Consider the following 21247-nt stretch of genomic DNA (forward strand, 5'->3'; position numbering starts at 1 on the left):
AGAGGAAGTGGAAGAGGTGGCCATCAGCCTCGAACGCCGTGAAGTGGCAGTCTTCCGGGCGGATAGGGAGCTAGTGGTATGCAGACTTCAGATCCACTGTGGAGAAAATCCGATACTGGGCTATCTGATTCACCATGTCTGCAATCCTGGGGAGGGGGTACGCATCGAGGAGCGTAAACCGATTAATAGTCTGACTATAGTCTACGACCATGCGGAATTTTTCCCCGGTCTTGACGACCACCACCTGAGCTCTCCAGGGACTGTTATTGGCCTCTATGATCCCCTCACGTAGGAGCCTCCGGACCTCGGTTCGAATGAACACCCTGTCCTGTAGCTGTACCGCCTGCTGCGAGTGGCTACGGGTTTACAGTCCGGACTGAGATTGGCAAAGAGAGGAGTGGGGGGGATTTGCAACGTGGCTAGGCTGCAGAAAGTGAGTGGGGGTAGAGGTCCGCCAAAGCTGAGGGTGAGACTCTTGAGATTGCACTGAAAATCGAGTCCCAGTAAGAGTGGGGCGCAGAGTTCGGGCAGGACGTATAGTTGAAAATTAGAGTAACTAGCGCCTTGGATCTTTGGAGTCGCGAGGGTGCGTCCTTGGATGTGGACAGAGTGGGAACCCGAAGCGAGGGAGATAGTTTGCCGTGCAGGAAAAACAGGGAGTGAACAGCATCTTACCAGATCTGGGTGTACGAAGCTCTCGGTGCTCCCGGAGTCGAAAAGGCACAGTGTACTGTACTCGTTGATTTGGACCGTCGTCATAGAGTTGTGGAGATGTTTTGGGCGCGATTGGTCCAGTGTAACTGCGTTGAGTTGCGGGTCAGCGGCAGCTCGGTCGGCTGCGCTGGGGTGGTCCCGCGATGAATGCCCGCTGAGGTCACAGTCTTCAATCAAATTTTCTAAGTTTGGAGAGGATGGAGCCCAAGATGGCCGCCCCCGTGAATCGCACATGGCGGGCGGCGACGAAGATGCCGTCCAAGATGGCGGCCCCCATGAGTCGCACGTGGTCGGCCGCGTGGTAGGGGTCCGCCAAGATGGCGGCCCCCATGAATCGCAAGTGGTGGGCGGGGGCGGAGTCGGGGTTTAGGCCACAGCGTTCCGGGGCCTGCGAGCCTGGAGAGCGGTAGCTTTGTGCCGCGGGAGGGTTAGGGGCTGGGGCCTTCCTTGCCAGACACACTCTGGCGTAGTGACCTTTTCGCCCGCAGCTGCCGCAGGTCGCGTTGCGGGCCGGCCAGTGCTGCCGCGGGTGCTGGGACTGGCCACAAAAGTGGCAGGCTGGGGCAGCATGGTGGCTGGGCGGCCGCGCGGCGCAGGCCTGTGGCAGTCGCTGGTCGGGGGCCCATGACGGGGTCGCGGAGTCCGCAGAAAACAAGGTGAGGCTACGAAACGAGACCTCCATAGTTGTAGCGAGTTCAACAGTTTCTTCTAAATTTTGAGCCCCTTTCTCCAGCAGTCGCTGGCGCACGTAATTCGATCTGAGGCCTGCAATAAAGACATCGCGGACAGCAAGTTCTCTATGTTCAGCAGCATTTACTGCCTGGTAATTACAGTCCCGGGATAAGGCTTTTAAGTCTCTTAGAAATTCTTCTAGCGATTCTGTGGGGCGCTGGCGGCGAGTTGTAAAAACGCGACGCGCGTAGACCTCATTGACGGGCCTCACGTACATTTTGTCGAGTAGGGCCAGGGCCTCTGTATATGAGCCGGTACAATTTAACTGAGTAGATATACGATGGCTCACCCTTGCGTGCAGTAGGCTGAGTTTCTGCTCCTCCGTCGTTTCTGGGGTGCTTGCTTCAGCCGGATAGGCCTTAAAACATCGGAGCAAACGTGAAAAGATTTATTTCGCCTCTGCATCCTGTTGGTCGAGTTCCAGTCGATCAGGCTTGAGGGTTGATTCCATAGTCGTTCCTTACTGTTTCTTAAGATGATTAAATTGATGAGACCATCAATTCACGCAACATGTGTTTAGAAGTGAACAGTGGTTTTAATCGTCTTACAACAGAGCCTGCCTGTGACGAGGTGAACTCTAGATGAACTGGCAGGCAGGCTCCGACTGCCAAGCTTTATACAACCAGTGGGGGGGATGAGTCATGGGCGGAGCCAAGGGTGGAGCCCAGTACAAACTTCCTTACATTCCCAGTACACCTCCCCCTAGGGGCAGAGCCGCGCAACTGCTCGTGTGCCGAGCTTACAGAGGCATGGTACAACATGTGTGATAACAGTGTGAATTATGCTATTATGATTCACCACACTAAGGGAGAATTCAGAATGTCGAATTCACCTAAACAAGACCTCTGGGAGGAAACCAGAACACCTGGAGGAAACCCACACAGACACAGGGAGAACACACAGACATTCACACCTCACAAGTGCCAGGCAATGACTATCTCCAATGAGAGAATATCAAACCAGAGCCCCTTGATATTCAATGGCATTACCATCACTGACACCCCACTATCAACATCCTGGGGGTTACCACTGACCATCAACTGAACTGGACCAGCCATATAAATATTGTGGCTACAAGAGCAGGTTAGAGGCTATGAATTCTGCAACAAGTAACTCACCTCCTGACTCCCCGAAACCTGTCCACCACTTACATAGCACAAGTCAGAAGTGTGATGGAATACTCCCCACATGCCTGGATGAGTGCAGTTCCAAAAACTCTCAAGTAGCTCGAAACCATCCAGGGCAAAGCAGCCCACTTGATTGGAACCCCTTCCACAAACATTTACTTCCTGGTAGATTATGGACTTATTGATTCATTGATGTTTTTAGGTACTGATTGACTGCATAGCTAAAAGAGTGGAATTATTCAAAATGACATGACTGAGAAAAGATAGTCATTGTTTCAGATATTGAATTAACTATTGAACTTCAGGGTCGTGTCTGTGGGAATTTAAACATTATTCCAATGACTGTTCCATATAATGAATAGACCATTGTATTTCAGTGCATTTAGTACTAGGAATGTATCAAATAATTAGTTACAACAAGGTCGATGGCTAGCTGTGGGGTGAGAATCCTATTCTTGTAAGGCGGCGCATGTAGACACTGAATTATTCCTGATGGATACCAGTCAATCATAAGTAATGGCCAAAGTTTAATTAATAAATTGTCCTCTAAGTAACAGACATCTATTTAAACGAACCAGGAGGTCTCAGCTGAGAATTAGAAACCAAGGAGAATAAATGAGGGACTAAACCATAGACAAGGATTCCCTTAAGAGTAAGACCTCGTGGTCAATAACTCATTCCTAAATTCCTGCCTTCCTGAATTCTTGAATCATCTATCTGTTTGTTTGTGTTAAAGTGATTTCTTTATGCTTTTATGTTTAATGCTTTTTTGCATATGTTTGACCCTTATATGTATTGTTTGATATTTCATTTCTAAGTTTTGATTCAGTTCTTATTCAAGTGAATAATTAGCAATAAAGTTGTATTTTTAAAATCTATCGAGCTGTATTCTTCGCTGGTGGTATATTCCGTTTTGCCGGAAGCCCGGGAGTTTCCTGACGGCATGGGGCTGCCCCACAATGGGAAACCCCATTGACCGGCCTGCGTAACGGAGCATCCGCCAGTACGGTGAAACAGAAACGTGGCGTGGTGCGGTGGAGAATCAGTCCATCGATTCTCGTTAGAAGATTAAATAAGATATCCTACACTTCCTCCACCTTCAACGCACTGTCGCAGCAGTTTATACCGTCTACAAGATGCACTGCAGGAGCTCCTTAGGCAGCACTTTACAAACCCATGGCCATGACCATCTAGAAGGACAAGGGCAGCAGGTACATAGGAACATCACTACCTGGAAGTTTCCCTCCAAGTCACTCACCAGCCTGACTTTGAAATATATCGCCGCTCCTTCACTGTCACTGGATCAAAATCCTGGAACTCCCTCCCTATTAGCACAATGGGTGTACCATTGAAGGCTGCTCACCACATAGAACATAGAATATTACAGCGCAGTACAGACCTTTTGGCCCTCGATGTTGCGTCGACCTGTGAAACCCATGCCGTCAAAGGCCCATCTACACTAGTCCCTTATCATCCATATGTTTATCCAATGACCATTTAAATGCCCTTAAGGTTGGCGAGTCCACTACTGTTGCAGGCAGGGCATTCCACGCCCTTACTACTCTCTGAGTAAAGAACCTACCTCTGACATCTGTCCTATATCTACCTCCCCTCAATTTAAAGCTATGTCCCCTCGTGCTAGCCATCACCATCCAAGGAAAAAGGCTCTCACTGTCCACCCTATCTAATCCTCCGATCATCTTGTATGCCTCAATTAAGTCACCTCTTAATCTTCTTCTTTCTAACGAAAACAGCCATAAGTCCCTCAGCCTTTCCTCATAAGATCTTCCCTCCATACCAGGCAACATCCTTGTAAATCTCCTCTGCACCCTTTCCAATGCTTCCGCATCCTTCCTATAATGCGGCGACCAGGACTGCACGCAATGCTCCAAATGCGGCCGCACCAGAGTTTGTACAGCTGCAACGTGACCTCATGGCTCCGAAACTCAATCCCTCTACCAATTAAAAGCTAACACACCGTACGCCTTCTTAACAACCCTATCAACCTGGGTGGCAACTTTCAGGGATCTATGTACATGGACACCGAGATCTCTCTGCTCATCCACACTACCAAGAATCTTGCCATTAGCCCAGCACTCTGTATCCCTGTTAGTCCTTCCATAATGAATCACCTCACACTTTTCTGCATTAAACTCCATTTGAAATGAAAATCGCTTATTGTCACGAGTAGGCTTCAATGAAGTTACTGTGAAAAGCCCCAAGTCGCCACATTCCGGCGCCTATCCGGGAAGGCTGGTACAGGAATCGAACCGTGCTGCTGGCCTGCTTGGTAAAAGCCAGCGATTTAGCCCAGTGAGCTAAACCAGCCACCTCTCAGCCCAGCTCTGCAGCTTATCTGTGTCCCTCTGTAACCTGCAACATCCTTCCGCATTGTCCACAACTCCACCAACTTTAGTGTCATCTGCAAATTTACTCGCATATCCTTCTACGCCCTCCTCCAGGTCATTTATAAAAATGACAAACAGCAGTGGCCCCAAAACAGATCCTTGTGGTACACCACTAGTAACTGAACACCAGGCTGAACATTTCCCATCAACCACCACCCTCTGTCTTCTTACAGCTAGCCAATTTCTGATCCAAACTGCTAAATCACCCTGAATCCCATGCCTCCGTATTTTCTGCAATAGTCTACCGTAGGGAACCTTATCAAACGCTTTACTGTAATCCATATACACCACATCAACTGCTTTACCCTCGTCCACCTGTTTGGTCACCTTCTCAAAGAACTCAATAACGTTTGTGAGGCACGACCTACCCTTCACAAAACCGTGTTGACTATCCCTAATCAAATGATTCCTTTCCAGATGATTATAAATCCTATCTCTTATAAACCTTTCCAAGACTTTGCCCACAACAGAAGTAAGGCTCACTGGTCTATAGTTACCAGGGTTGTCTCTACTCCCCTTCTTGAACAAGGGGACAACATTTGCTATCCTCCAGTCTTCTAGCACTATTCCTGTAGACAATGACAACGTACAGATCAAAGCCAAAGGCTCAGCAATCTCCTCCCTAGCTTCCCAGAGAATCCTAACATAAATCCCATCTGGCCCAGGGGACTTATCTATTTCACACTTTCCAGAATTGCTAACACCTCCTCCTTATGAACCTCAAATCTTCTAGTCTAGTAGTCTGTATCTCAGTATTCTCCTCGACAACATTGTCTTTTTCCTGTGTGAATACTGACAAAAAATATTCATTTAACACCTCTGCTATCTCCTCGGACTCTACGCACAACTTCCCACTACTGTCCTTGACTGGCCCTACTCTTACCCTAGTTATTTTTTTATTCCTAATATATCTATAGAAAGCTTTAGGGTTATCCTTGATCCTACCTGCCAAAGACTTCTCATGTCCCCTCCTGGCTCTTCTTAGCTCTCTCTTTAGGTCCTTCCTAGCTAACTTGTAACTCTCGAGCGCGCTAACTGAACCTTCATGCATCATCTTTACATAAGCTTCCTTCTTTCTCTTGACAAGTGATTCAACTACTTTAGTAAACCACGGTTCCCTCGCTCAACCACTTCCTCCCTGCTTGACAGGTACATACTTATCAAGGACACGCAGTAGCTGTTCCTTGAACGAGCTCCACATTTCAACTGTGCCCATCCCCTGCAGTTTCCTTCCCCATCCTATGCATCCTAAGTCTTGCCTCATCGCATCATAATTGCCTTTCTCCCAGCTTTAACTCTTGCCCTGCGGTATATGCCTATCCCTTTCCAGCTAAAGTAAACGTAACAGAATTGTGATCACTATCATCAAAGTGCTCACCTACCTCCAAATCTAACACCTGTCCTGGTTCATTACCCAGTACCAAATCCAATGTGGCCCCGCCTCTTGTTGGCCTATCTACATACTGTGTCAGGAAACCCTTCTGCACACATTGGACAAAAACAGACCCATCTAAAGTATTCGAACTATAGCGTTTCCAGTCAATATTTGGAAAGTTAAAGTCCCACATAACAACTACCCTGTTACTTTCACTCCTATCCAGAATCATCTTTGCAATCCTTTCCTCTACATCTCTGGAACTTTTCGGAGGCCTAGAGAAAACTCCCAACAGGGTGACCTCTCCTTTCCTGTTTCTTACCTCAGCCCATACTACCTCAGTAGACGAGTCCTCATCAAACGTCCTTTCTGCCACCGTAATACTGTCCTTGACTAACAATGCCACCCCTCCCCCTCTTTTACCACCTTCCCTGAGCTTACTGAAATATCTAAACCCCGGAACCTGCAACAACCATTCCTGTCCATGCTCTATCCATGTCTCCAAAATGGCCACAACATCGAAGTCCCAGGTCCCACCATCTTCTCAAGGGCAATTAAGAATGAGCAACAAATACTGGCCTAGCCAATGAAGCCCACATCCCGTAAAATGAATTTAAAAACAACCTATATTCTGAGGATTAAATTAAGAGTTGTCGCACAAACTGTACCTGGTCTCCTTCTTTTGGGAATGTGATCTTGGTTCCCGGTTTCCAGCCTTGTTTAACTTGAATGGTCAGGATTTTATCCTTAATGCTTGAAGTGTGCCCATCTTCATTCATAGTCTGATTAAAAGATAACAGAATTGAGGAATTCTCATTAAACACTTTATATATCTAGTTAGATTCACCAGAGCCACTCACCTGCAGATTTCCAATCAAAATCTTTGTAATGAGATAAAAATACAACTATAATATTCATAGTAGCTCCTATAATGGTACCACACACTGAGTGAAATTTTGATCTTCTTCATGCACCAATAATATTAACAAAATAATGTTGTGGGTCAAATTTTCGATCTGGAGTTGGGAGCGCAGAATTGGGAAAAAATCCCAACTCTGCAAGCCTAATTTAGGAGAAAGTGCCCTGAATATTCTAATTTGTGTTCAGTGGAGGGCAGGTGTTAAGAGATATCGGGCCCACCGCCTACAGAAAGAGTTTGGGGGCAGCCACAAGGGCTGCTTGATATGGTATCGGGCTGCATGAAAGGCCCGTCTCAGTGCTGATGATGAGACTTGTAAGAAAAGCAATAAAAATGAGGGCAGCACGGTGGTTAGCACTGCTGCCTCACGGAGCCGAGGTCCCAGGTTCGATCCCGGCTCTGGGTCACTGTCCGTGTGGAATTTGTACATTCTCCTCATGTTTGCGTGGGTTTCGCCCCCTCAACCCAAAGATGTGCAGGCTAGGTGGATTGACCATGCTAAATTTCCCCTTAATTGGACAAAAATTAATTGGGGACTCTAAATTTATATTAAAAAAATAATAAAACAATAAAAAACTCATGCACCCCACCCATCCCCTCATGGCTCCTCATATCATCAACCCTGCTAACCTACATTCCTTAATCCAAACCATGGCCCTCCATAACCCCCATGCCAACCTATGACCCTATACCCACCCCCATGGTCCTTTATAACCCCATTACCAACTTAGTGCGTATTCATGCCAACCCATGACTCCAACTTACCACCTTATGCTCCTACACCCTCCATGCCAGCTCACCCAGTATTCACCACGGGCGCTTTAGGGGCCATGTTGACATGAAATAAAATAAAAGTTCTTATTGTCTATTAAAGACTTAATTTTTAAAAACGCATTCTTAAAAACCCATTCAGTACATTTAAATTTCTTTAACTACTTAATTCCTTATGAAAGCAAACATTTTAAGCAAGTATTTATTTCCTTATGAAAACACAGATTTGTGCTTAGAGCCCAACATCAAAGATGTTATAACCACTTGGAGCTGTCAATCAAATTATGAACTGACTAACAACCCATTGTACTAATGATAGGTTGTGGAATCAGTCATGCAGCACTAATCCTATAATTATAACCCTGAGGACTTTTGTCAACAGACAGAATGAAATTGCAGGAACTGTATTTTTTTTAATTGCAGGGTTTTTTAAAATTAAAGGGCAGGAGATTTAAATTCCCTGATAAGTTAGACAGTTCAGTTTATCCAATTTTTACACACATTCATGTCTACTCTTATAAATCCTAAAGGGCATCTTACCTCTGTTAAAGGGCACTTTATTATTCCCATAGGGCACCTTACCTCTACAAAATGAGGCCCTACCTCTCCGAATAACTCTAGCAGCTTTAAATCTTTTCCGCACTGGATTAAAGCCCACGAGTTGTGTTTTGAACATTCCACTGACAAAAATTGGATCTGGTTAAATGCAGCCGCACTTTGCATTTGTAACTACCACCATGAACCATCCAGGCCCCCTGCCCACCACCTTTTGCACTTACATCGTCCATGCCAACTCACCCAGTATTCACTGTGCAAACTAAAACCTGCAACCGTTCAACTTTCCTGGCAAAAATGGTGTGAGCTAGGTGCAGGGACGGGGCTTCCAGAATCAGGGAACCTGTGCCATTTTGGTTCAGCTAGAGAGGCCCTTTTTGTTCTCATGAATATTCAAGTCATAAATTTAACATTGCCTTTAAAAGTCAAATCTATCTTTTTTAGACCAATATCAAATACACTGTTGCCCTTGGAGTGTGTAATAAATGCCACAGTTTTTTTGTTGGTCTTCTGCTAGTCAAGTGGCTGGAGATATAGACACTGGGAATGTTTGCGCGTCTGCTGATCTCCACCAAGCTGCAAATGGGAACCTACCATTAACTTCTTAGAGAAGTGAAAAATGCCCTGAGTTTCAAATCCAAAATGCTACCCTCTGGACTGTGTTGGGAAGTGTACAGCTAAGACCAGGAACTTGGTCTGTCGTTCAGATCCATGTACCTCTGTACTACATACCATGTACCATGTACTCCTTGGCAAAGATAAATGAGGAGCATCAATGTGTGCTACCATCACATGTAACAACTGAAATATTTTAATTTCTGGTAAAAATCATCCGATTGGTAATAACTTAATACCAGCATTATAATTTTCTTTTAGTAGTCATAAAAAATAACCTTCCTCACTCAATGATTCAGTGAATAAATGTCCCACCTATTGCAACACCAAATCATACATGCCAGAAGATCTGAGGTTGTAATTTGGATCAATTCTGAGTTAGTGCATCTCATTCAGACAGTAGCAAGAGTTCTATGGTTCAATTCACTGGATCCATTTCCCTTCAAAATTTCCAATCCCAATCTATGTGACAAAATAAAGATACAACTGTTCAGAGTATTTTATTGAAATAATAGTAACTTACCCTGCGTGAGATTTTGATCTTCTTCAAACATCCATGAAACAAGTCTTCCAAAGACAAATATAGATCCTTTTCGATATGGGGATCTTGTTTCTTCGCTCCTCGTCCTTGGGGCCCTCCAAATCCCAGGCTTATCTCTCCTTTCACATCAAAAAAATCTGCAGAGTAAAGGGCGGTGATCTTCAGTAACAGACAACTGTGGCAGTGTGCGAGATGTATTCATCACACTTATGTTACCTTTTGAGATAGTTTCTGGCTAAATTCTCTCCACTTTCCAATTGCCTGTAAAAATAGTCCAGCTTGCCACATAGATCTTTGCATTATTTAACGTGTAAGTGAAACATGGATACTGTAGATGGGTGGCAAGATGGCAACTGGATGCGATAATGACCATGGCACTTTAAGTTATGCATTCACTTCATCTTGGCAGCTAATGACATGACTACATAATATAGGTAGTGATGATGACACCATCTCCATGGCTGTGTTTGTGAATCCACTCCGTGCTTTCAGTGTATCAGTGCAGTTCACTGTAAAAAGGCAGCAACAATTACAATTTTTTCCTCGATGGGAAAGCCATGATGAGCCATCCATTCCTGGGTCAGCTAACAGTTGGATGGCATTTACAGAGTTCCCATGCACCTGATAAGTCAGTGACATCTCCTCTGAAGTACAGGGACTTCACAACAGATGGCCAACCTCTCAAATGGACCTATCTTGAGGGTCTGATTTTTATTTACGCTGAGCCACCCAACCCAAGCCAGGCCTACATCCAACCCCTCACTACTTCCAGTGTCGCCTGCCCCCTCCCCGGATGAATATCTGACGTTAAGTCAGACATTTATAGAAGTCGGATTTATGGAGCAGAGAATTCTGCAGATTCTGTACACCCAATGAGTAGATGGAAATCTAGACCTGATATCCAGTCACAGGCGGTGACTTCAATGCCAGAGTTGGAAAGGATACAGACCCCTGGGGAGGTATAATTAGCAGAGGTGGGATAGGGAAATCCAACATCAATTGTACCCTACTCCTGAAAAAATGGCTAGAACATGGCATTGCCATAACCAACACCTTGTTCCATCAGAGAGGCAAGCACAAGGCCTCATGGCAACACCCTTGCTCCGTACACTGGCACCTGCTTGGCAATGTAATCGTTTGAGTGACCGCAAGGACATGTGCATCACCTGTGTCATGACAGGAGCTGACAACTGCTGGGCATTCCACTGTCTAATCTGCCGTGATCAATATCAATGTAGGCGCAAAGCAGCGATGGCAACAGAAATAATGCCACAGGAAAATTAATGCTGAGGCACTAAAAGACTCTGTTCCGACCCTTTAAAGAGAGCCCTATTTAGGCAGTGTTTCACTGCCAACCTGACGGCTCTTAGTGAGCCAGCGACACAGAATGTTCACAGTACCTGGTTTGCCCTCAAGGCCACCATAATCAATAGCTGTGAAGAGATGTTTGGTCACTTGACCAGGAAACACCAAGACTGGTTTGATGAGAATGATCAGGAGATCCAGGAGCTGATGAGCTGTAAGTGCAAGGTTTTTCTGAACCTGAAACAGCAACAGGAAACATCAAGAACGAGATAGCAGCTTTACAGATGGCTGAAAGCTGAGGTCCAGCAAAAAAATCCTTGATCTAAAGAACAAGTAGTGGGTGGAGAAAGTGCAAGAGGTCCAGCAGTTAGCCAACAACCATGACACGCAAGATTTCCTTAGCTCAGGCTACGGCTCAAGCACCCAAGGCCAGACCCCACTGTTGGCCAAGGATGGGAGGTGCTCAACAAGAACAGAGAGGTAGTCAGCTGCCGCTGGAAGGAGCACTTCAACGACCTCCTTAATAGAGACTCGGTCTTCAACGGAGATGTCCTCGACTCAATCTTGCAGCATGCTACCCACCACCATCGCAGCACAACCCCAACCCCGAACGAGGTAGAAAAGGCCATCCGATAGCTAAAGAACAACAAGGCATCAGAAGCAGATGGAATCAAGACTGAAGCACTAAAACATGGCAGGCAAACACTATTGGCACGAAAGCATAACCTTGTTTTCCTTATCTGGGAGGAGAACATACCAGGAGATCTCAGAGACAACAAAATCGTGATCATTTTCAAGAAAAGTGACAAGTCCAACTGCAATAACTATAGAGGAATTTCCCTGCCGTCGGCAACAAGCGAGGTCATCACAAGAGTTCTCCTTAATCCCCTTCTCTGTGGCTGAAGACCTTCCCACAGAGTCCCAATGCAGATTCCACCCACTAAAGGGCACAACAGGCATGATTTTCATCGTGCAGCAAACACAAGACAACTGCAGGGAACAGCACCACCCCTTGTGCATGGCCTTCTTTAACCTCACAAAGGCTTTTTACATTGTCATCTGTAAGAGGTTATGGAGCGTCCTCTTCCATTTTCAGCTGCTCCCACTGATTAATCACCATTCCTTGCCAGCTGCATGATGACATACAAGCTGTGATCCTGACCAACAGATCCACCACAGTCCCAATTCACATTCAGACTGGGGTCAAGCAAAGCTGTGTCATTGCACTGATGCTCTTTTTGATCTTCCTTGCTGCAATGCTCCATCTTGCCCTCAGCAAGCTCCCCTCAGGTGTGAAGCTAAACTACATGGTAAGCGGGAATCTGTTAAAGCTCCGACGCCTGATGCAAAGTCATCATATCCTGTGTGACGAATGCAGGATTTTAGATAAATTGGATTAGAAACATATGGTAATTTAAGTTTTAGAATAGAGATAGTAATTAAGGGTATTGTATTTACTGTATTGAGTAGTATTGTTTAAGGGATAGTTGTGAGCTATTTTTGGTTGTGATGTTAAAGATTTTAATATGGCGTTAATAATAAGATTTTTTTCTAAAATACCAAATCCCTATTTCTTGTGCAATCACTCCTGGAGCGAAGTATTCCTTCCGCACAGTCTTACAAAATAAACAAAATATTGGGGTTTATGTCCAGTATCCTAGCCACTGTTGGGGTCTGGTCTGGGATCTGTCATTGAACTACAGACAATGCTTGCATCTACGCACCCTCAGATTCTGAACTCCCAGCCATCGTCAACATCTTCACTGAGTGGTATGGGAGCATACTAAATATCTGTGAGACAAGAGTCCTCTATCAGTTATCAAAATCCATAACGAGGCCTTGGACAACATAGACCACTTTCCATACCTTAGGAGCCCACTTCAACAATGGCAGACATCAATGATGAGGTTCAACACCGCCTTCAATGTGAAAGCACAGCTGTCGGACGCCTGAGGAAGAAAGTGTTTGAAGGTGAGGACCTCAGGCTCAGCACCAAGTTCATGGTCTACAGAGTGGTAGTGTTATCCACCCTCCTCTCAGATATGTGGACATCAAAAGCCCTGGAGAAGTGCCATCAGTGCTGCAACACCACTGGCAGAATCGGTGCACCAACGTCAGTGTTCTTGCTCAGCACAACATCCCCAGCATCGAAACATTGACCACGCTCTTTCAGTCCTGCTGGGCGGGCCACATCGTTAGCATGCCTGACACGAGACTCCTGAAACATGCGCTCTAATTGGAGCACTTCAAAAATACCCTCAAAGCCTCCTTGAAAACATGCAACATCCCCACCAACACCTGGAAATCCCTGGCCCAAGACTGCCTGAAGGAGGAAAAGTGTCTCAGAAGGAGCTGAACACATTGAGTTTGTCATCAAAAGCAAGTTGGGGCCAAGCTTCCACCAGCAAATGGAGCGTGTGGCAACCCGTGCACCCCACCCATCATCTTCTCCAACCACCGTCTGCCCCACCAGTAACAGAGACTACAGGTCATGTATTGGATTCCTGTCACCTGAGGTGCCATTTTTAATGTGGAAGCAATAAATCATCCTCAATTCCGAGGGATTTCTTAAGAACAGAAGATAAGATACACTGGGAGCTCACTCTAAATATTTAAAGTGGCTTGACCCCAGAAGCTTTGTCAAGGTCAGTAGTGCATGATCTGCATAGCCACAATGATGTAATTGTCACCTCTATGTTCAAATTGGAATATGTTCAATTCAAAGTGTTCACATTATGTTCAATATTAACATTTCCAGAGTTTTACTTCAAGGCACAAAACAAACTGTTTAGAAATAGCACTTCTAAAATATCAAACCGTCTGGCTGAGAATTTCCCCTTGGCTGCTGTATCACTGAAAGCATGGAGGGACAGAATGTCTGCCTGCCTGACAGGTGTGAATTTATTGAAGTCAAACCTTTTTTTAAAAACTGAGCTGCCAATGAATTATCTCACTCCACTACACTTTCATTTTTAATAGGTCTCCTCATCCCTGGCAATGCTGGGTGTCTACTTTATATTTCTGATCATTCAAAGTCATTTTTAAGCACTTAAAAAATGTTAATTATCTAATAATTTGGATCAGGCAATGTGAATAACACAGCAGAACATGAACTTAATGCTTAAAAAAATTCAATTGTCTGACAAGTTGAGTGAAGAGGAGTATTGGTATTCCATGCACGTAATGCTGCTATGGTGGTAAGGAGAGAAACTGCAATGTATGATACTACTCTGTCATTAACATCTATTTTTGGGAAGGCATTTGCAGCATGCAGCAGGAGCAAAGTTTGGAAATGTCTACTGCATTAGAAACAATGTGGAGATGCTGGCGTTGGACTGGGGTGGGCACAGTAAGAAGTCTTACAACACCAAGTTAAAGTTCAACAAGTTTGTTTCAAAACACTGCTCCTTCATCAGGTGAGTGAAGAGGTGGGTTCCACAACCACATATATAGGCAAAGTCAATGATGCAAGATGATACTTTGAATGTGCGTATTTGTAGGTAATTAAGTCTTTACAGGTCCAGACAGAGCAACTGGAGAGAGGGATAATCACAGGTTAAAGGGATGTGAATTGTCTCAAGCCAGGACAGTTGGTAGGATTTCGCAAGCTCAGGCCAGATGGTGGGGGGGTGAATGTAATGAGACATGAATCCAAGGTCCCGATTGATGCCGTACTCATGCGTGCGGAACTTGACTATCAGTTTCATTAGAAATAGGAAAGACCAGGTGAGGCCAGTCAAGTCCTCACCCCTGTTTTCTACCCACCCTATCATATAACTAGGAAGGCTAACTAACTCCATCACAAATCTGAAGTATTTTGTATTTGGGACTGTTGCTTTTTTATTTTTGAGCCTAACATCGTCTTTTGGGATGTTAATTAATTAATTTTTACAAACAGAAATTAATTTTTTTAAACTGTTCATAATTCAGCACTAAATTGGCCATTTCATTTCAGTGAAACAACGAAAATAATTGGAATGGTGGTAGTTAATGCAGGCGACTGGATTCTCGCCCGGCAGCTGGAGAGCTGCTGAGGGCCTTGCAGAGTCTATTTGAAGAAGGTCGGCCACATTACGTGCTAGTCAGGCACTTAAGTGGGCAGTAGCAAGTCTTCTCTGCAATCAAGGCACCCAGGGCAGAAATCCCATCTCCGAGAGCTCATTTTCATTAGCTTCACTGCAGGAGCAGTGGTAGCTCTCAGTAATTTACCCACCAAAGGCCCATCATCAATGAAGAACCCAGGTCACAAGTGAGTGAAGGGCGGATGGGGTACGCTGGCTGGGCTGGGGTGCAAGGAGGGGTGGGAAGAAAGAACAGGGGAGTGACTGTCAGCCATATAGTGTAGAATAGAATAGAAAAGCAGTACACTAATAGTACCCATTGGAGTTTAGAAGAATGAGAGTTGGAAATAGAGGCGGGTCTGTGGGCGGATGCTTTAAGTAGGGTTAACACATCCTCATCATGTGCCAGATTTAGCCTGATACAATTCAAGGTAGTCCATCGGGCACACATGATGGTGGCCCGGATAGGCAAGTTTTTTGGGGTAGATAACAGGTGTGCGAGGTGCGCGGGAGGTCCAGCAAATCATGTCCACATGTTTTGGGCATTCCCAAAGCTTAGAGGGTTTTGGCAGAGCTTCGCTAAGGCTATGTCCATGGTACTTAAAACACGGGTGGCGATCTTTGGACTGTCGGAAGAGCCAGGAGTCCAGGGGGCGAGAGCGGCTGACGTTTTGGCCTTTGCCTCCATGGTATCCCGGAGACGGATACTGTTAATGCGGAGGGACTCAAAGCCCCCGAAATTAGAAACCTGGGTTAGTGACATGGCTGGATTTCTCAGTCTCTAGAAAATAAAGTTTGCCCTGAGAGGGTCAATGTTAGGATTCGTACGGAGGCGGCAACCGTTCAGACTTTCTCAGAGAAAATGAAAATAGCAGAGGCATAAATCTTGGGGGGGGGGGGGGGCTCGGCTATTGTCTTACTGTTAGGGATGCGAAGAATGGAATAGGAATGGAATTGTTTTATGTACCATGTTTATGTTGCTGTTATCATTATTATAAAAACTACAAATACCCTAATAAAATGTTTTTTTTAACAAAAGATTGAGAGGTGATCTTATTGAAACATATAAGGGACATGTAGGCTGGATATTGGAGACACAGTTCAAGAAGAAGAGGTCTCCCTTAAATTGGATTAAATTGGATTTGTTTATTGTCACGTGTACCGAGGTGCAGTGAAAAGTATTTTTCTGCAAGCAGCTCAACAGATCATTCAGTACATGGGAAGAAAAGGGAATTAAACAAAATTCAAGAAAATACATAATAGGGTAACACAAGATATACAATGTAACTAATTAAGTATTGGCATCGGATGAAGCATACAGGGTGTAATGTTAATGAGGTCAGTCAATAAGAGGATCATTTAGGAGTCTGGTGACAGTGGGAAAGAAGCTGTTTTTGAGTCTGTTCATGCGTGTTCTCAGACTTCTGTATCTCCTGCCTGATGGAAGAAGTTGGAAAAGTGAGTAAGCCGGGTGGGAGGGATCCTTGATTATGCTGCCCGCTTTCCCCCGGCAGCGGGCGGTGTAGATGGAGTCCATGGATGGGAGGCAGGTTCGTGTGATGGACTGGGCGGTATTCACGACTCTCTGAAGTTCCTTGCGGTCCTGGGCCGAGCAGTTGCCATACCAGGCTGTAATGCAGCCCGATAGGATGCTTTCTATGGTGCATCTGTAAAAGTTGGTAAGGGTTAATGTGGACATGCCGAATTTCCTTAGTTTCCTGAGGAAGTATAGGCGCTGTTGTGCTTACTTGGTGATAGCGTCGACGTGAGTGGACCAGGACAGATTTTTGGTGATGTGCACCCCTAGGAATTTGAAACTGCTAACCATCTCCACCGCGGCCCCGTTGTTGTTGACAGGGGTGTGTACAGTACTTTGCTTCCTGAAGTCAATGACCAGCTCTTTAGTTTTGCTGGCAATGAGGGAGAGATTGTTGTCATTACACCACTCCACCAGGTTCTCTATCTCCCCTCCTGTATTCTGACTCGTCGTTATTCGAGATCTGGCCTTCTATGGTCGTATCGTCAGCACACTTGCAGATGGAGTTGGAACCAAGTTTCGACAGGCAGTCGTGTGTGTGCAGGGAGTAGAGTAGGGGGCTAAGTACGCAGCCTTGGAGATTTGCTTTTCTCTCAGAGGTTTGTTAGTCTGTGAAATTCTCTTCTCCAGTAAACTGTGGAGGCTGAGTCACTGAATTTATTCAGACAGTGTTGGATAGATTTTTGATAGACAAGGGAGTCCAAGGTTATGGAGGTTGATAGGAAAGCGGAGTGGAGACCACAACTAGATCAGCCATGATCTTATTGATCGGCAAAGCAGGCTGTAAGGTCCTTTGTTCCAATGCCGGATCGCTCCAGTAGATAATGAGAGACCTTCTCCCTGGGATCCTGTGAGCAAACCCAACAGAGTTTTGCGTTTCAGGCTCCCAGGGTGGTGACTGCCCCACCCGCAGCTCATTGAATACCAACAAAGGTGGGATGAGGCCATTAAGTGGGCATTAATTAGGCTTAATCAGACTTAATTTGGGTAGAGGCAGGAAAGCAGTGGTGTTCTCACCCTGCACCATTTAGCCTGATTAAATTAAATGCCTCCAAACTTGCCTGAGGGGAGGGAATTAAATTCCTCCCATTGTCACTGGTGTAGAGGCTGACTTTCAGAAATTGAGGTTAAGCACATTGTTGGGGCAGAGTAAAAAGAACTTTACTTTTCTGTGTGGTATACTAACCTGAACGCAAGAGTGAAGAAAAAAAATTAACACTGACATTTCTCACCTCAATAAATAGAAAAAAACCCTGAAATGTCTCTCATCTGTTAGAAGAACTATTTAATGTCACCTAAGGAGACAGGGCACTTTGAGTGGAACTAGCCTGTTACCTACTGTGGTTTCCATCAGCACTGGCTTAGCAAAGATCTATATCCTTTTTATTCCTGAATTCCAGTTTAAAGTGGCCAATTATCAAATTAGATTACCACTGAGTGCATGGCAGCAAGGTGACACATTAATGGATAGCATTCGACTTAGATTGCCATCTAATAACAACTTCTATTTATATAGCACTTCAATGCAGAGAACACGTTTATGGCATTTTAAAGAATCATGGAATCCCTACAGTGCAGAAGGAGGTCATTCGGCCCATCGAGTCTACACTGGTTCCATGAACGAGCACCCTATCTAGAACCTCTCCCCCGTCCCAACCCCTTCAATCCACTTCACCTGCACATCTTTGGACTGTGGGAGGAAACCGGAGCACTCGGAGGAAACCAACACAGACACGGGGAGAACGTGCAAACTCCACACAGACAATCACCCAAGGCTGGAATTGAAGCCGGGTCCCTGGCACAGTGGGGCAGCAGGACTAACCACTGTACTACCGTGTCGCCCAAAAATGAAGAAAATAAAACAAATGAAGAAAAGGATGCTGAGGGATGGTGAAAGAGTCATCTTGGGTTTTGAGAGCTTTGCAAAGATAGAACAGAATTTATAGCATGGTGGACAATGACATTTCAATTTTCCCAAAGTTCACTTCCGGTGGCGGCCATGGAGGACATTTGATAGCTCCCGCCTATAATGGACGTTTGGACCTTTTTCTCCCGTTTCTTTCCGGATTTTATTGAATAAATCGGTGAAGAGTGAGACAGTAAGGAGAAATCCCCCTCCAGTGTTTGAAGAGTTGGACCAGAAGTGGCCATGTGAGAAGACAAGGTTCTACAAGGAAGACGCAAGCAGAGCTGGCAACGCAGGAAAGCATGGCGGAGAAGCAGGGCTGCGGGGACGATGCAGTGGTCGACGGAGCAGCTGGTGAAGTTTTTTGAAGGTTGCTTCGCCAAGCTTAAGAAGGACAGGCTGGACCCGATCAAGGCTTCGATTAATCAGGTTGTGCAGAATCAAGAAACCCACGGACGTGCAATCCAGGAAGTGGAGAAAAAGGTGTCGGAGCACGAGGAATACCTAACCATGCTGGAGACCAAGGTAGAGATGATGAATGACTGCCAGAAAAGAATGCAGAAGCTGGAGGACCTGGAGAACAGTTCCAGGAGGCAGAACCTCAGAATCGGCGGCCTCCCTGAAGGCATTGAGGGATCGGATGCGAGAGCCTATGTGACAAACATGCTGGAGAAGTTGATGGGGGCTGAGGCATTCCCTCGGCTCCTGGAAGTGGATAGAGTGCACAGAGCCTTTGTGAAGAAGCCCCTCGCGAATGAGCCGCCGAGGGCGATGGTGGTACGTATGCACCGATTCCTGGACAAGGAACACGGTCTGCGGTGGCCCAAGAAAGAACAGAGCAGCAGATGGGAGAATTGTGAGCTGCGCATTTATCAAGACCTGGGCGTGGATTTGGCCAGGAGGCAGGCTGGGTTTAATCAGGCAAAAGTGGCCCTCTTTAAGAAGGGGGTGAAGTTCAGGATGTTGTACCCAGCCCGTCTGTGGGTCACATATGAGGAACGGGATTTTTACTTCAAAACACCAGACAATGTATTGACTTTCATCAAGGAAACAAGACTGGATGTGAACTAAAGACACTGAATTCTTGGGGAGAGTATTGCAGTGGCAATTTGTTGACAATCACTTTTGTGCTGGTTTCAGTAAGTAGTATTATGTGCAATAAGGGGTTGTTTCGATGGCTAAAGTTAACTTTGTCTCACTGGGAGCTGGGGGGGGGGGGGGGGTAAGATGCTTTGCTGACAGGGGAGTTACTAGGGGACAAATGGGAGGTCGGGGACAGTGAATGCCTGAGGGGTGACTCGAGGAGGCCGGGGATACGAGCTGGAGGCTGGCCTAAAAAGGGTGATGGCTGTCAGCAAAGGCGAATCTGGCTATGTTACAAGAGACACACCTAAAGGCTATAGATCAGACTAGATTGAGAAAGGGGTGGGTTGGCCAAGTATTCCACTCAGGGCTGGACTCAAAGACCAGGGGGGTAGGGGTGGCATTCAAGGCAGGGAGAATCATGTCAGACACGGTGGGTAGGTACATAATGGTGAGTGGGAAGCTGGGGTGGGGGGGTGGGGGGGGGGGGGGGGGGGGGGGTGGTGGTGGTGGTGGTGGTACTCGTGAACGTATATGCTCCGAATTGGGATGTGGAATTTATGAGGCGGGTGTTAGGTAAGATCCCAGACTTAGAGTCACATAACTTGATCATCTGGGGAGATTTTAAGACAGTCATTGATCCGGAATTGGACCGGTCAAAATCCAGGACAGGGAGGGTGCCAGCCACGGCAAAGGAATTGAAGGGGTTTATGGAACAGATGGGGGGAGTAGACCCATGGAGGTTTGCACGGTCAAGGGCGAAGGAGTTTTCTTTTTTCTCCCATGTCCACAAGGTATACTCTCAAATCGACTTTTTGGTTCTGAGCAGGGCTCTAATATCGGGGGTGGTGGATACTGAGTACTCGGCAATCGCAGTGTCGGATCATGCCCCACATTGGGTGGATCAACGGGTTAGTTTGGAGAGAGGGCAACGCCCTCTATGAAGGCTGGATGTGGAGTTGTTAGCGGACAAAGCGATCTGTGGGCGGGTGAACAAGTCCATCCAAAACTACCTGGAAGCAAATTATTCGGGGGAGGTTTCTGCAGCAACGGTTTGGGAAGCTTTGAAGGCAGTGGTCACAAGGGAATTAATCTCGATACGAGCCCACAGAGAAAAGGCGGAACGGGCTGAGAGGGATAGATTAGTGGAGGAGTTACTCCAGGTGGACAGGAGATACTCGGAGGCCCGGGATGTGGGGCTACTGAGGGAGCGGCGGAGGTTACAGGTGGAGTTTGGGCTGTTGACCAGAGGGAAAGCGGTGGAACAGCCGAGGAAGGCAAGGGGGGTGATTTATGAGTACGGGGAAAAGGCAAGCATAATGTTAGCGCACCAGCTCAGAAAAAGGGAGGCGGCCAGGGAGATAGGGAGAGTAAAGAGTAGAGGTGGGATTATGGTCCTGGACCCAGTGGGGATGAATGGGGTGTTTAAGGACTTTTACAGCAAATTATATGAGTCGGAACCCCGGCTGGGTTGGAGGGGATGAGGCAGCTTTTGGGTCAGTTGAGGTTCCCGAGGATGGCTGAGGGTCTGGTGGAAGGGCTGGGAGCCCCAATAGAAATTGAAGAAATAATTGAGGGGCTGGAGGGCATGCAGTTGG

The 21247-nt window shown here is 46.2% G+C and overlaps 1 protein-coding gene across 3 annotated transcripts in view; it reads right to left on the bottom strand.

The window, feature by feature from the left end:
* dnajb13 (DnaJ heat shock protein family (Hsp40) member B13) overlaps window positions 1–21247 on the bottom strand; it is a 134610-nt gene that overhangs the window by 78699 nt on the left and 34664 nt on the right. For all 3 annotated transcript variants that reach the window (XM_038818935.1, XM_038818934.1, XM_038818936.1), the window contains 2 exons: window positions 9740–9894; window positions 7025–7138 (listed from right to left, as the gene is read on the bottom strand). In XM_038818935.1, coding sequence (XP_038674863.1) covers window positions 7025–7138; window positions 9740–9894 — 269 coding nt within the window. The remainder of the gene's footprint in view (window positions 1–7024; window positions 7139–9739; window positions 9895–21247) is intronic.

This window comes from Scyliorhinus canicula, chromosome 14 (genome assembly GCF_902713615.1).
Source record: "Scyliorhinus canicula chromosome 14, sScyCan1.1, whole genome shotgun sequence".
Taxonomy (NCBI): Eukaryota; Metazoa; Chordata; class Chondrichthyes; order Carcharhiniformes; family Scyliorhinidae; genus Scyliorhinus; species Scyliorhinus canicula.